Below are 14896 nucleotides of genomic sequence, written 5' to 3'. Positions count from 1 at the left end.
ACTGTGCACGTGTTAAATAATCTTTAGTATCATAATATCATTTAGTCAGTTATATCTCTCTACTCTGCGATGCTCCGGTCCCTGCGGCTCCTCTTCTGTCATTTGTCTTCTGTAACAACACTATGATGTGGCCTCTGATGACGTCATAGCGTGCGCCAGTCGGCAGAACGCATGGCCATGCCAAACAAAAAAAAGCTGATGCAGACAAAATTATATTTCCGCTTCGTCCCCCATGACGGCCCAACCTGGAGGATGCCCCTTGACCTCTGCAGGGACAGGAAGAAGAGAGGTTAAATGCTCCCCCCCTTGCATCCTCCCGCCAGTGTTCTTCCTGTCCCTGCCGAGGCAGGACAAGAGAGGTGCCCTCTCTCCTCCAGGGGGGGGGGGGACGAAGCAAACTTACGGGTAGTCCTGGCTGGCTAAATCCCGGCGGGCTGGGGCGTTCGGTCGGCCTTGTGTCCTCCCTTTCGCCGCCCTTCCAGTCCGTTCGTCCTGGCCGCCGCTCCGCGATCCGCGTGTGAGCGCGCGGCGGCCGAAAAAACTACAATTCCCGGCGTCCTCGAGGTCCGATGACGACTTCCGGTCGCGACCGGAAGTGGCGGCTCACAGGACCGCAATGCATCCCTGGGAACGGGAGCGCGGCGCAGAGAACTCTACAGGGGGATGGGCTCCCCATTAAGGTATTTAAGATCACCTGGAGCAGATAGTCACGCTGATCTCAGGTCTAAGATCTGTGTGTGACGCTGCGGTGCTGGTTTCCTGTGCTGTGTATTTCTGAAATTTTCCTGTGCGCTTCCACGGCTTTTATGATGGCTGACGAGGCAGACCCTACCTTCCTGCATCCTCCGGTTTCTGTAAGTGGGATTTTTGTGCAGGTTTGGGTTTTTTTACTGTGTGTAATATAGTGGGTCATTTATTATCCTCCGCTTGCCCTTTCAGGAGAAAGACCAAGGGTCTAAAACGAAAGGCAAGGAGGATAAAGGGGATAAGACGAGCAGGTCTGAAAAACCCGAGAAAAGCCGGCTTAGAAAGTGCAACATGTGTGCCCACTCTATGTCCGACTCATACAAAAAGCCGATTTGCAAGTCTTGCATCGACAATTTTATGAGAGAGGAGAAGACATCCTTCTTAGACGAATTAAAGGGGTTTATCGAGGAGAAAATAAGCTCTTCAGTGGCCGCTGCTACGTCCAGGCCTCCACCGTGTAAGAAACCTAGAGTGGAGCCGGATTCTTCTATATCTGAGGGGGGGGATGACTCCGAAGCTCCCTCATGCTCATACGTAGGAGATGAGGATCCTACGGATTCACAAAAAACAGAAGATTCACGTCATCTGTTTCAGTTTGAGGAACTCGATGGTCTCTTAAAAGCAATTAGACAGACCTTGGAAATCGAGGAGATTCTTCCCCCTAGATCTAAGGAGGAGGAACTATTTGGGGGATTGAAGGCAAAACGCCAGAGGGTGTTTCCCCTGAATGACACGTTAAAGGAGCTGGTTTCTGAGGAGTGGCAAGAGCCAGAAAAAAGGGTTATCGTGTCCAAAAACTTTAAAAAGAGACTTGTTTTTGAGCCCGAGGAGTCTAAAGTATGGGACACTTGTCCAAAGATGGATGTGCAAGTTACCAAAATAGTAAAGAAAACTGACCTTCCTTTTGAGGACGCGGCCCAATTAAAGGACCCTATGGACAGGAAGTCTGACTCCCTGTTGAGAAAGGCCTGGGAGACCTCCATGCTCAGTCTGAAAACTAACTTGGCTTCCACCTCAGTCGCAAGGAACTTGCTGTACTGGCTGAATGAGTTGGAATCCCACATCAAGGAAGGGACTCCGAGATCAACAATCTTGGAGAACTTTCCTTTGCTGAAATCTGCAACAGCCTTCCTCGCAGATTCTGCTGCTGAGGGAATCCGTTTCGCTTCAAAGGAGGGAGCACTTACTAACTCTACCCGACGGGCGCTGTGGCTAAAACAGTGGAACGGGGACATCAGATCCAAGGCAAAACTGTGCAGTCTTCCCTTCTCAGGGGAATTTGTGTTTGGCCCAGAGTTGGATGCTATACTTGAGAGAGCATCAGATAAGAAAAAGGGCTTTCCTGAGAGATCGATACCTAAGAAACAGCCCTTTCGAGACTTCAAAAAGGATTCCTACAAGGATAAAGGGAAAAGGGGACGCTGGAGCTACCCGAAAGGAGGTAAAGGGAGAGGGTTTCTGTTCTCCACCCCAACAGACCCTAATAGAAACAAAAAACAATGATGCCATAGTAGGGGGAAGGTTGCTAAGATTCAGAGGAGAATGGACAAAGGTCACTTCAAATCCCTGGGTCTTAGATATATTACTGCATGGTTACAACATCGAATTCCTCAGACTTCCCCCTACGAAATATATGCCACCTTCACCTTCCATGTCACTTACATCCCACAGTTTAATATGGCAAGAAGTAACTTCTCTTTTGTCTTCTGGAGTGATTATACCTGTTCCACAGGATCAAGAGAAAACCGGTTTTTACTCTTCTCTTTTTTTGGTAAAGAAACCGAACGGCACAAACCGACTAATCATCAACCTGAGAGGTCTCAACGAGTTTATCGTCTACCGAAAATTCAGGATGGAGTCGGTAAGATCAGCCACACACATTATTCACCAAGATGCATTAATGTGCACTATAGACTTAAAGGATGCATATTATCACATCCCTATACACCATTTCTCACAAAGGTTTTTAAGGTTTTCTGTCTTGTCTCCAGAGGGTGCTACACTACACTTTCAATTCTGTGCACTCCCTTTTGGAATATCATCTGCACCAAGGACCTTTACAAAGGTGATGGCAGAGGTGGTGGCGTCTCTCAGACTACAGGACGTACTGATCGTCCCGTACCTAGACGACCTGCTTATTGTTGGCCAAGACAGGGGGAGCTTACTCTTCTCCAGAGATCTCACCCTAGAAACCTTAAAAAGACTGGGATGGATAGTAAACTACCAGAAGTCAGAACTTTCCCCAGCTACTGTGAGGAAATTCCTGGGTGTAAACCTGAACTCAGTTTACCAAATGTCGTTCCTTCCACAGGACAAGGGAGACCACATCAAGGATCTGATAACAAGATTCAGGAGAAAATCAGTGATCTCTATCAGAGAAGCTATGAAGATTCTGGGCTCTCTAACAGCCTGCATCTCCTCGGTAGCCTGGTGTCAGGCCCATTCCAGAATACTCCAGGGATGGATCTTAAGATCCTGGAACAGGAAACAGGAGGATCTGGACAGGAAAATCCCAATCCCACCTGCCGTCAAGGAGGACCTGCTATGGTGGTTGGAAGACGGGAATCTGAGGAAAGGGATCTTCTGGTCAAACAGCCCTTACATCCCAATCCAGACAGACGCGAGCCAGAGGGGCTGGGGGGCAGTGATGCCTCAGCAATTTTCCCAGGGTACCTGGACAGAGGAAATAACAAGAAGGTCCTCAAATTTCCGAGAGTTGCAAGCAGTATGGGAAGCACTCAGCGCGAACACGCCTCTTCTTGCCCACCAACACCTCCTAATTCTATCAGACAATACAACTACGGTCTCCTACATAAAAAGACAAGGAGGAACCAGGTCTCCTCTCCTGAGTACCCTAGCTCGGAAAATATTTTTGTGGGCAGAACAACACACTCTGTCAATATCTGCCACTCATCTAAAGGGCACGGAGAATTCAAGGGCGGACTTTCTAAGCAGAAGAAGGATCCTACCAAACGAGTGGAGCCTCAAGGAGGAGATCTTCCAGCGGCTAACATCTTTGTGGGGTTATCCTCTAGTGGACTTGTTCGCAACAAGGGAGAATACCAAGTGCCTGCATTATTTTTCTCTGGAAAAAGGGGAGAACAGGGAACGGCTGGACGCCTTCTCTCACTCCTGGGACATTCCACTAGTCTACGCCTTCCCCCCAATTCCCCTGATCGCCAGGGTCCTGAGGAAAATATCTCAGGAAAATACCAGAGCCATCTTCATCTGCCCGAACTGGCCGAAGAAAAGCTGGTACCCACTCTTGAAGAAGATGTCACCAGAGAATCCAGTCATTCTTCCGCCATCAGAGGACCTACTACATCAGGGTCCAATCCATCATCCAAACCCAGGGAAATTACAGCTGTCTGCCTGGATCCTGAATCCAGCTTCTTAAGCTCTCAGGGACTCTCATCTGAAGTCATCAAGACCCTGAAGGCAAGTAGAAAACCAGTAACCTTTGCCATCTATCATAAGATATGGAAGAGGTTCTGTTCCTTCTGTAAGGACAGCCCACCTTCCCAAGCTAACCTTAATATTTTGCAGGTGCTTGAATTTCTTCAAAAGGGTTTGGAGTTGGGTTTGTCTACCAGCACCCTGAAGGTCCAGGTGTCGGCGCTTAGTGCCTTCTTCGACCAGCCTCTCATCGAGCACAGGTGGGTCAAAAGATTTATTAAAGCTGCCTCTAGGTTAAAACCTCAGACTGTTAAAAAATCATCAGCATGGGACTTAACTCTAGTTTTGAATGCCTTAATGAAGGAACCATTTGAACCTATTGATTCCTCCAGTGTTAAAAACCTGACACTTAAGACAGTTTTCCTGATAGCCATCACTTCTGCTAGAAGGTTAGGTGAACTTCAGGCTATATCAATTAGGGAACCCTACATGAAAATTCTAGATGATAGAATTGTGTTGATGTCGGATCCAAATTTTGTTCCCAAGGTGGTTTCCGATTTTCATAGGAATCAGGAGATTATCCTACCCTCCTTCTGTGAGAACCCTTCTTCGGCAAGAGAACGCGAATGGAGTTCTTTGGATGTAAGACGTTCTGTCCTAAAATACCTACAAATTACAGAGGCCTGGCGTATTGACTCTAACCTTTTCATCCAATTTCAGGGGAAAAGTAAGGGGAGGAAGGCGTCGAAGGCGACCATTGCAAGATGGCTGAGACTGGCAATTGCCTCATGTTACGACCTACAGAAAAGCCCGATACCAGCAGGAATCCGAGCTCACTCGACCAGGGCTATGTCCACATCTTGGGCGGAAAGAAGAGGAGCGTCACTAGATCAGATTTGCAGAGCCGCAACGTGGTCTTCATCCACTACATTCTCCAAGCATTATAGGCTGGACTTGCACTTGTCAAAAGACCTATCTTTTGGACGCAAGGTGTTACAGGCTGTAATCCCTCCCTAGAAAAGCTTACTAATTTTGTAAGTCTCCAGGTTGGGCCGTCATGGGGGACGAAGCGGAAATTGTGAATTAGATTACTCACCGGTAATTCTATTTCCGTTAGTCCACCATGACGGCCTATATATTTTCCCTCCCAGCTGGATTTCTTCCTTTCTTTGTATTATTATTTCCAGATAATTTTCCTTTGTATGTGAAGCAAACATACTAAATAAATCTGGTTGTATCTTCCTCAGCATGGTTATTTTGTAATCACTGGCGGGAGGATGCAAGGGGGGGAGCATTTAACCTCTCTTCTTCCTGTCCCTGCAGAGGTCAAGGGGCATCCTCCAGGTTGGGCCGTCATGGTGGACTAACGGAAATAGAATTACCGGTGAGTAATCTAATTCACAATTTCTGGGCCATTGCGTGTCAAAATATAGATAAGCATTTTTGGTGACATATGCTCTTTAATGTGACTGTACCAACATGAATGAATCATCCCTTTCTTTTACATTTGTGTTAGATGACAGATTCCCAGAATATGGAAAAATTGAACTGGTGTTTTCAGGATCTCCAGAAAAAAATGTTGGTAGGTATTGTGTACCCACCCAAGAGAAGGAATATGCAGCGAGTCTTACTTACACGTGTACTTTATATATATCTAGCTCTCGGCGTTGCCCAGGATAGTAAATAACTGCTCTTGGCTACAACAAAATAGAATGGGTTAACAAAAAATATTTTATATGTATCTCTAGACTGTCTATGACCATCTGTGTAGCTGGCAGTCTCTCTCAGTGACTGTCCGTCTGTGGCCGTCAGTCTCTCTCAGTGATTGTCCGCGTGTGGCCAGCAGTCGGCCGGCAGTCTGTGGCCAGCAGTCTGCCCGCGTGTAACTGTGACTGCCCGCGCGTGGCCCTCAGTCTCTCTCGGTGACTGCCCGCGCGTGGCCCTCAGTCTCTCTCGGTGACTGCCCGCGCGTGGCCCTCAGTCTCTCTCGGTGACTGCCCGCGCGTGGCCCTCAGTCTCTCTCGGTGACTGCCCGCGCGTGGCCCTCAGTCTCTCTCGGTGACTGCCCGCGCGTGGCCCTCAGTCTCTCTCGGTGACTGCCCGCGCGTGGCCCTCAGTCTCTCTCGGTGACTGCCCGCGCGTGGCCCTCAGTCTCTCTCGGTGACTGCCCGCGCGTGGCCCTCAGTCTCTCTCGGTGACTGCCCGCGCGTGGCCCTCAGTCTCTCTCGGTGACTGCCCGCGCGTGGCCCTCAGTCTCTCTCGGTGACTGCCCGCGCGTGGCCCTCAGTCTCTCTCGGTGACTGCCCGCGCGTGGCCCTCAGTCTCTCTCGGTGACTGCCCGCGCGTGGCCCTCAGTCTCTCTCGGTGACTGCCCGCGCGTGGCCCTCAGTCTCTCTCGGTGACTGCCCGCGCGTGGCCCTCAGTCTCTCTCGGTGACTGCCCGCGCGTGGCCCTCAGTCTCTCTCGGTGACTGCCCGCGCGTGGCCCTCAGTCTCTCTCGGTGACTGCCCGCGCGTGGCCCTCAGTCTCTCTCGGTGACTGCCCGCGCGTGGCCCTCAGTCTCTCTCGGTGACTGCCCGCGCGTGGCCCTCAGTCTCTCTCGGTGACTGCCCGCGCGTGGCCCTCAGTCTCTCTCGGTGACTGCCCGCGCGTGGCCCTCAGTCTCTCTCGGTGACTGCCCGCGCGTGGCCCTCAGTCTCTCTCGGTGACTGCCCGCGCGTGGCCCTCAGTCTCTCTCGGTGACTGCCCGCGCGTGGCCCTCAGTCTCTCTCGGTGACTGCCCGCGCGTGGCCCTCAGTCTCTCTCGGTGACTGCCCGCGCGTGGCCCTCAGTCTCTGAGCTCAAGTTTGATTTTTCCACAGCTGTTTATAAAATTACAGCTGACCTCTGTTTGGTTTCCATGGGCAACTGGAACAGTTTTACCTCATTTCTAATAATCTCCACCTATCTCTGGATCCCTATCCATCTTACCTTGCACATAAGTGTTTTCTACTCATTGCCTATAGTAACCAATCACAGTTCATATTCATGACCTGTGGCAGAATAGCAGCCAATCATAGCTCAGCTTCCCACTGCCACAGCAGCAGCAAACAATGGCTTCTGTATATGGTGGTTAATAAGTGGGTTTTTGGAAAGCACGGGGTAAAAATTTCGGCTCAAAACCTGGTCCCTGAGTCACAGGTAACAACTGTGCAAAATTTGGAGATTATAAACGTGACGGTGTAGATTCCTTTAGCAGACACACATACACACAGAAACACGCACATACATCCAGCTTTATATTTAAGATCAGTACTGCTGTTGCATATTACACATTGTACTGTACTGTACTTTATTGGTTGGATAATCCACATAAATGCATACGGTCAAACGACATTCCAGAGAACTTTTTTTCTATCCAATGGTGACCAGTAATAAAAGGAAAATGATCGGGGTGCACTTTTTTATTTATATATAATATAATCCTAAATTGAAAAGGCCTTAGTAAAATTTTTTTTTTTACCTTATAAAACTTTGCTTTAAGACAACACAGAAATCTGAAACTGGGCATTTTAAGTGGCCTTTTATGTTGATAAATATGGCTTCTTGCACTTGATCAGTCAATATCTAATATATAAAGCTGAGTGTGTGTATGTTTGCTCAAGGAATCTGCACAGTCACGTTTATAATCACCAAATTCTACACAGCTGCTCTCTGTGAGTAAGGGAAGGTCATTGACTCGATTTTCAGTCAAAATTTTTACCCTGCGCTTTCTAAAATACAATTATTAACTACCTTCTACAGTAGTCATTGTCTGATGCTGCTGTGACAGTAAGCAAACAACCACAGCTCAGCTTCTAGTAACAAATCATAGCTCAGTTTCTGTTTTGTCACAGGTCATTAATATGAGCTCTGAGCTTTGATTGGTTACTTCAGGCAATGAGTATAAGATGCTTATGCGTGACATAATATGTGAGGTAATATGATAGATAGATAAAAATCCAAAAATAGGCAGCACTCCAAAGGGAGTTCAAAGGTGAAGTTTGTTCCAATGCTAAGGAATTGGAATAAACTTCACCTTTGAACTTTGAATTCCCTTTGGAGTGCTGCCTATTTTTAGATTTTTATAACTGTCCACGCCACGGAACCTACAGCTGTGGACCCACTGCTTACTTGCTGTGCTGCTCTGGATTTCTTTTCGTTGATGGATAGAGAAACATAGAGAAAGATAAACAGAGAGGAAAAAATATATGTATAATTACTGTTATTATTATTATTATCATCATTATTATATATATATTTTTATTTTTTTTGTGAGCCCATTTCATATTGTTACAGCTAAGTGCAGGTATTTATCCCAGGGAATGTCTGGGGTTACAGCTAGTATTAAAATAAATCACCCTTCCTTCTGACTTCCTGGAAAATTGCACCCCCTTCATTGTATTTTAATGACACATTTGAGAAAACGATATAGACAAAAACCTAAAGATCCTTTTTTTCAGGTACTGCAAATCTTCAAAACAATCCAGGAATAACCATTGATTACAATACTTCTGATCCTTTGATTCGCTGGGATTCCTATGAAAATACAAGCCTGAATGGAGAAGGTCAGTATGAAGTCCATCACTGTTTCGCAGTTTTGCTAATTGTAATATTCCGTAGTTCATTAAGGGCTTTGTATGGATTGTTTTGTTCTTTTTTAGTTATCTATTTTGTCTTTGAGTCAGTTAGCAGAATGGACTGTAGTATAAACTTTGTGATTCCTTACTCCTATTGAAAGCATGCCTGATTAATATCAGATATACATTTTTTTTTATATTTAGTTTGTCATGTGCATAAGGCAAAAGCTGTGTTTGAGAATTTGAAGCTGATCTAAGAGTCTCTTACGTTAACCTCTATTTTTATTTATAAAATACTTTTATTTAGTATTCATTAGTATACAATGCTAATTAGACATAATGGGACACATTTACTAAGGGTCCGAATCGCTCTTTTTCGTCGGGTTTTCCAAAAATTACCGGTTTGCACCGAATTGCCCTGGGTTTTTTGGTCACGCAGTCAGATTGTGGCGCATCGGCGGATTCGGAAAAACTGCAGTATTTAAAAAAAAATAAAAATGTGTCGCGCTTACATGCACCAGGAATAGGTTGGTGAACTCCAGCGGACCTCGGCGCAGCAGCGACACCTGGTGGACATCGGGTGCACGATCTTAGTGAATCACCGGAAGACCTGAATCCTCGACGGAGAACGCACCGCTGGGGCACATTTACTCACCCGTTCCTTGGGGTTCACAGAAAGCGTGTTGTCCAACGATAATGCACTGTGTTCACTAAGATCGTGCGCCCGATATCCTGCATGTGTGGCTTCCCCGCTCAGGTCATACGGTCACCTTCTTCTTCCTACTTGCAGGCAAGAGCATTGTCTTGTGACACAATTTGAAAGTTAAATCCCGCGCTCCAACTACACGCCCCCCCATTTCTGTCGCATGAAGACCAACGCAGCTTTGCCACAATCAAATTGTGTGCGACGCAATCCCAGCGCAAACTCCTGTTAAATACCTGTCACAGCTGTGCCGATAACGGCAAACAGTCCGAAGAAAGTGAGCAGCGCAGCCCTTAGTAAATAAGTCCCAATATTTTCACGGCTTGTATGACCAGTTTTAGCTTTCTACACAGCTAGTTATTGCATTTTTCCTTGGATATGAGCATGAAGAACTTAAGAGCTGTGTAGCAGCACTAGTAAAGAACAGAAGTGCTCCCTCCTCTGTTGCCATTCATAGATACACACTCCAATGCATAACCTGTCTCCTTCACATGGGTCACTCCACCCATTTGGGTAAGGGTCTGTCTCTCTCTCTCTATGGATCTCATGACAATTTTAGGAAACATACTAGTGTCGGGCCCTTTGTACACCCTTTGGGTATTGATGTTGAACAGAATACTGCAGTATGCCTTTCTTCCTCTGCTCATTGTGTGTAATTCCGCCAAGTGGTTTCTTGTTACCTATGCACTACCTCTATAATTTATCTCGTGTTTGTTTATATGCTTCATGTAAGAATGATCAGAATGTGATGGATGGTTGACTCTATCTTAATTGCATGTATAAACATGAGACCAAGGAGATTAAAGTTTGAAAAACAAGATTCCAATCCACGTTTTGCCTCTGTAGTTAAGAGCTGCCAAAGCTGTGACTGGGTACAGAAGAAAATAGGGATAAATCTTGTCTATGGTGGAAAAAAATGTATTTTGTATGAATATATGACAGTTTTGTGAAGAATAAACCTGCATAGAATAAAAATAAATATCACTCATCTATGTAGAGAGATTGGAAGGGAGGGTGGGTTTATTAAAACATTTTGCAACCATTTTCCTTAAATAAGGGGCTCTGACACCAGATGCTGTAACCTATCTTCAGGTGAGGAACTGCTCTTTGCAGTATTTCTTTTCTCTGGATAATAGGAGATCTTGAGTCAGATTAACCTCATATGATCATGAGGTTTAAATGTATATCTCTCAAACCTACTGTTTGTGGTAAAATTTAAAGACTGTATAGTGTATAACCACTTCAAGATTTCCAATCAACACACTACAAAAAAAACCTACTGCACCGATGCCTGCAATGTTCTATCACAAGCAGCACCACTGTTAACTTTTTATAGTTTATGAAGGCTGGTTTCATTCATTGCACTGAGAATTCTAAACATCAGATAGACAATGAATACATTAAATGTATAGTAACTGTTACTGTGACTGATCTTCATGTTATAAGGAATGTTTCCAAATTTACCATGTGCTCCACCTCATGATTGGAGGAAGTCACGATTCTGCTACTAATAAGGAAAGGCAATATTAAAGACGCCTTTTCCTTCCTTTGCATGACCAACTGTCAGACAAATCCTGTATAGATTTCTAAGGCAATATACAGTAGTTACAAACATTGGCACAGTCATATATACTTATGTTTTTTTTTACATTTTATTTTTTTAGTTTTTTCACAGAAAAGTAATTCACAGTTTATTTTTAAAAAATGATCTAAAGTAACAAAGCTGCCTTTTAAACCCTAAAGTGTATTGTGTACACGTGCAAGAAATTCACTATAAAGCATGTAATACAAATACCAGTTACACGAAATTTTAGGGCATACAAATAGTACGAGCTGTGCTGGTGCTGTAACTGCTTATACACTATTATATACCCAAATAGCTTTGCATTTCTACAGTAACCTCACAATAAATGACACTGTTGTAAGACCACAGAGTCCATCACGAGTTAACCATGTTGGCTAAGTCAGTACCTAAAGGGATGATTATGTGCTGATTTATATTTCCCCTCTTACCACTAACACAGAGAGGCGGTTTTCCTCATGGGACCGGAAACCCAGTCAATAAATTTGACTCTTTGGTTCCATGTCCCCAATGGGAGACCCAGTTGAAGCCTCAATGTGGTTTCCTGACTCCATGGTGCTTTATGCAGGGAGGGTTGCAGTGGTACTGTTTCTTCTCTGTTGGTTGTGGTTCCCCCATGTGTTGCCGGGGTAAAAGCTGTTATACAGTGGGTTTGCAGTTCCATCTTTATATAGGTGCAGATGTTCCTTTTGCGGATAGGGGAGCGACGAGGGGTCTGGCGGAGGTAGATTGGACCCCCCATTCTTGTGATCTGGGGGTCTCATCACTGAGACCCCCACCAATCAGCAAGTTATGCCCTATGCTTTGGAAAATTGAGAACATTGGAGACATTGGAATCTATAGATTAGTGTTACTGAAGACCAGAGACATAACTACTGTCGTAGAGACTGCTGCTGGGCCAGTGAACTGCAGGGGCCCTCAGTGCATGGGCGATTTCTAATGCCCAACTATGGCGCAACAGGGGCCCTCGGTGCAGATAGGAGGATGAGACACTGAACAGCAGGAATCTATGCAGGCCGCTGCTCCATGCTTTCATTGCTACTCCCCCTCCTTTCCCACCACCCCCGGAAGAGAAGGCCCGTCCACTGCTCTGCCTCCCTGCCCCGGTATTACCAGGCCACGGTCTGCTCACGTCTGATACAGCAACGCTGGTCACGTGACCCAATGCTACGTTGCAACAACTGCAACGAAGGGTGAAGCCTGAAGGAGCTGGAAGAGCCACCATTTTGAAAAGGAAAGACTGTAAAGAAACGAGTTTACAGTGTAGGAGACCAGTGCTGGAACCAGTTGGAGGTGAGTATAATTCATATGTGTATACCATATATACTCGGGTATAAGCCGGAACCCGTAATTTTTACACCAATAACTGGGAAAACCTATTTACTCAAGTATAGGGTGGGAAATGCGTTTGTCAAAGCCCCTCCCAGTATATAGCCTGCCAGACCCTGTAGTATATAAGCCGTGTTAGGGTTTTTCAGCACATTTTTTGTGCTGAAAAACTCGGCTTATACTCGAGTATATACCTGTATCTTTTATATGTGATTATCTGTGTGTATGTATATTTATATGCGGGGTGTAAATACAGGCAGTCCCCGGGTTATGTACAAGATAGGTTCCATAGGTTTGTACTTAAGTTGAATTTGTATGCAAGTCAGAACTGTATATTTTACAATTGTAGTTCCAGACAAAATTCTTTTTTTTTTGCCCCAGTGAAAACTTGAGTTTCAAAATTTTTTTCTATAATGGGACCAAGGATTATCCATAAAGCTTCATTACAGACACTTTACAGCTAAACATTGCAGACTGTGACTATAGTAAAGCATCCAGATAGCTTCAAAAAGTTCACAGTGGGCAGAGAGGTCCATCTTTAACTATGGGTGGTCTCTAAGTTGGGTGTCCTTTAGTAGGGGGCAACCTGTATATAAGTTTATTATTTTTAAGGGAGGCTGCTGGTGGACATGTTATTAGTGAAGGAAGGCCGCTACTGGACATGTTATTAGAGAAGGAAGGCCGCTACTGGACATGTTATCAGAGAAGGAAGGCCGCTGCTGGACATGTTATTAGTGAAGGAAGGCCAATATTGGGACATTGTATTAGTGAAGACCCTTTTAGGTGTTTGGTGCATCATTCCTAACTCTTAAAAAACTCTGTATACGTTTGAAATGGGCAAGGGACGGAAGGAGGTGCTTTCATTTTTTGTAAATGTTTGAAAACATTATAAAACCTATATAAATTTGGTATCCCTGTGATCGTACCAATCACAAACAGACATGTAATTTGGGGCGCACAGTGAAAGCCTTAAAATCCAAGCCCACAAAAAAACTGCGTAATTGTATTTTTCCACCAATTTTACTGCATTTGGAATTTTTTCCCAGTTCACAGCATTTGAACAAATATTGTCACTATAAAGTGCAACTTGTTACACAAAACACAAGCCCCCACATGGCTCTTTACATGGAAAAATAAAAAAGTTGTAGATTTTTGAAAGTGGGGAGTGAAAAATGAAAAAGGGCCTGGTTGATTAAATTTACTTAAAAATTTGTTTTTATAAAGCAGATGTTTTGTTAATGTTAGTTAGCAACCAATTTGGGCGGTTAGACAGATTGTCACACAGGCTTCGTATCACCCCATTGGTTTGAGGTACCTGCTCGCCTTCCTCCTCCTCCCCTGCACCGTTGCCGCAAGTCCTTAGATGTGATGACGCTACACCTGTTGTTATGGTAACGCGTCATGTGATCAGGAGGCGCGGCGGGCGGGGTGTGAGTCACGTGATGCACCCCAGGTAACAGAGCGCGCTGTGGGCGGAACGGCATCCCGGCTTCCGGACGGAGGCATGAGAAGCCCCGCCGATCACGCCGCTGCACCGGAGTGTCTGCACCACAGGATTGGCTGAGCGTCCGCTCACCAGGGTGAGTTTTAGCCTCTCCGTATACTCAATTGGTGGAACACATAATGCGTGAAATGTTTACGCCCATTTGGGCAACAGGTGTTTCTAATTTGTTGGTTGTTTGACATAGCATTTATACCCTTCACGATTGTATAGTCACTATGCACGGAGGCCGGAAGAAGCGCAACCAGCGCGAAACGGCCGTTGCCTTTCTGTAAGCATCACTCCTCACCCCCTCCCTTGCCTGTCCTACACTATGTGAGTACCATTGTCTACTAATAAAAGAAGAATCATCCTTGCAAACTGGACGTGGGTGAGTGCCATCCTTTCTACTTGGTCTTTGCCTATATTGATGTTGATACATACTTATAGGATTTTGAGCACCACTACTTCTTTGGAACTCACAATATCTGTTCAAGACCCCTGTTCCTGTGAAACGTGCCATACATATATATTACAAGCGTTCCGTAAATGTTTTGGTAGTGCCGTGACCACCCCTTTTTCTTTTCTCTATGGCGGTTAGACTAACTGTATGATGAGCATAACATTTAGAAATCACAAATGTTTTGAATTTTTCACCATTTTTATTGTAAATAAGTGCAAAAGATTTAAACTCAAATATAGCATTAATGTGAAGGTAAGCTTATGATAAAAAAAATTATCTGAAAATTGCCTCAATAAGGTAAAGAGTTCCAAAATTATAACTGCATACTGTGACACATGGCAGATTTTAAAAATCGGGCCGTGTCCTAAAGGTGAAAATGAGCTGGAGTTCTTAAGGGGTTAAAATAGGGTTACAGCTCTTTATGGTGTATCACTGGTCGAAAATGATCTTTTAACTACAGAGACCATCTTTTAGGTTTTAAACAATTGGTAGGTAACTGTATAGCTGCCCTCTGTGGGCTATGGCATATGTTTCAATCATAATATAAAATATCCTATTATTGTTGAAGAAATGCTTTGTTGCCTAACATTATTCTTTT

General features: G+C 45.1%; 3 protein-coding genes across 6 annotated transcripts in view; all 3 read left to right on the top strand.

Annotated features, from left to right (window-relative positions):
- The window catches only part of TNS3 (tensin 3), a 200270-nt gene that overhangs the window by 125255 nt on the left and 60119 nt on the right, over positions 1-14896 (top strand). For all 3 annotated transcript variants that reach the window (XM_072153124.1, XM_072153125.1, XM_072153126.1), the window contains exons 16-17: positions 5660-5725; positions 8625-8729. In XM_072153124.1, coding sequence (XP_072009225.1) covers positions 5660-5725; positions 8625-8729 — 171 coding nt within the window. The remainder of the gene's footprint in view (positions 1-5659; positions 5726-8624; positions 8730-14896) is intronic.
- Positions 735-2250, top strand: LOC140133234 (uncharacterized). Its single transcript, XM_072153130.1, has 2 exons — positions 735-854; positions 940-2250. Exons 1-2 carry the CDS (start codon positions 807-809, stop codon positions 2248-2250), a joined length of 1359 nt encoding a protein of 452 aa, XP_072009231.1. The 5' UTR covers positions 735-806.
- LOC140133233 (uncharacterized) lies at positions 2290-5508 on the top strand. 2 transcript variants are annotated; one of them, XM_072153129.1, is made up of 3 exons: positions 2290-4403; positions 4690-4785; positions 4864-5058. In XM_072153129.1, the coding sequence occupies exons 1-3, from the start codon at positions 2290-2292 to the stop codon at positions 4913-4915; spliced, it is 2262 nt and encodes a 753-aa protein (XP_072009230.1). In that variant the 3' UTR covers positions 4916-5058. The 2 variants fall into 2 exon arrangements, with proteins under 2 accessions (XP_072009230.1, XP_072009229.1); XM_072153128.1 differs by having other exon boundaries at positions 2290-4785; positions 4864-5508.

Source organism: Engystomops pustulosus, chromosome 5 (genome assembly GCF_040894005.1).
Source record: "Engystomops pustulosus chromosome 5, aEngPut4.maternal, whole genome shotgun sequence".
NCBI classification, from domain to species: domain Eukaryota; kingdom Metazoa; phylum Chordata; class Amphibia; order Anura; family Leptodactylidae; genus Engystomops; species Engystomops pustulosus.
The sequence above is the reverse complement of the archived record's forward strand: the minus strand, read 5'-3'. Positions and strand labels throughout refer to the sequence as shown.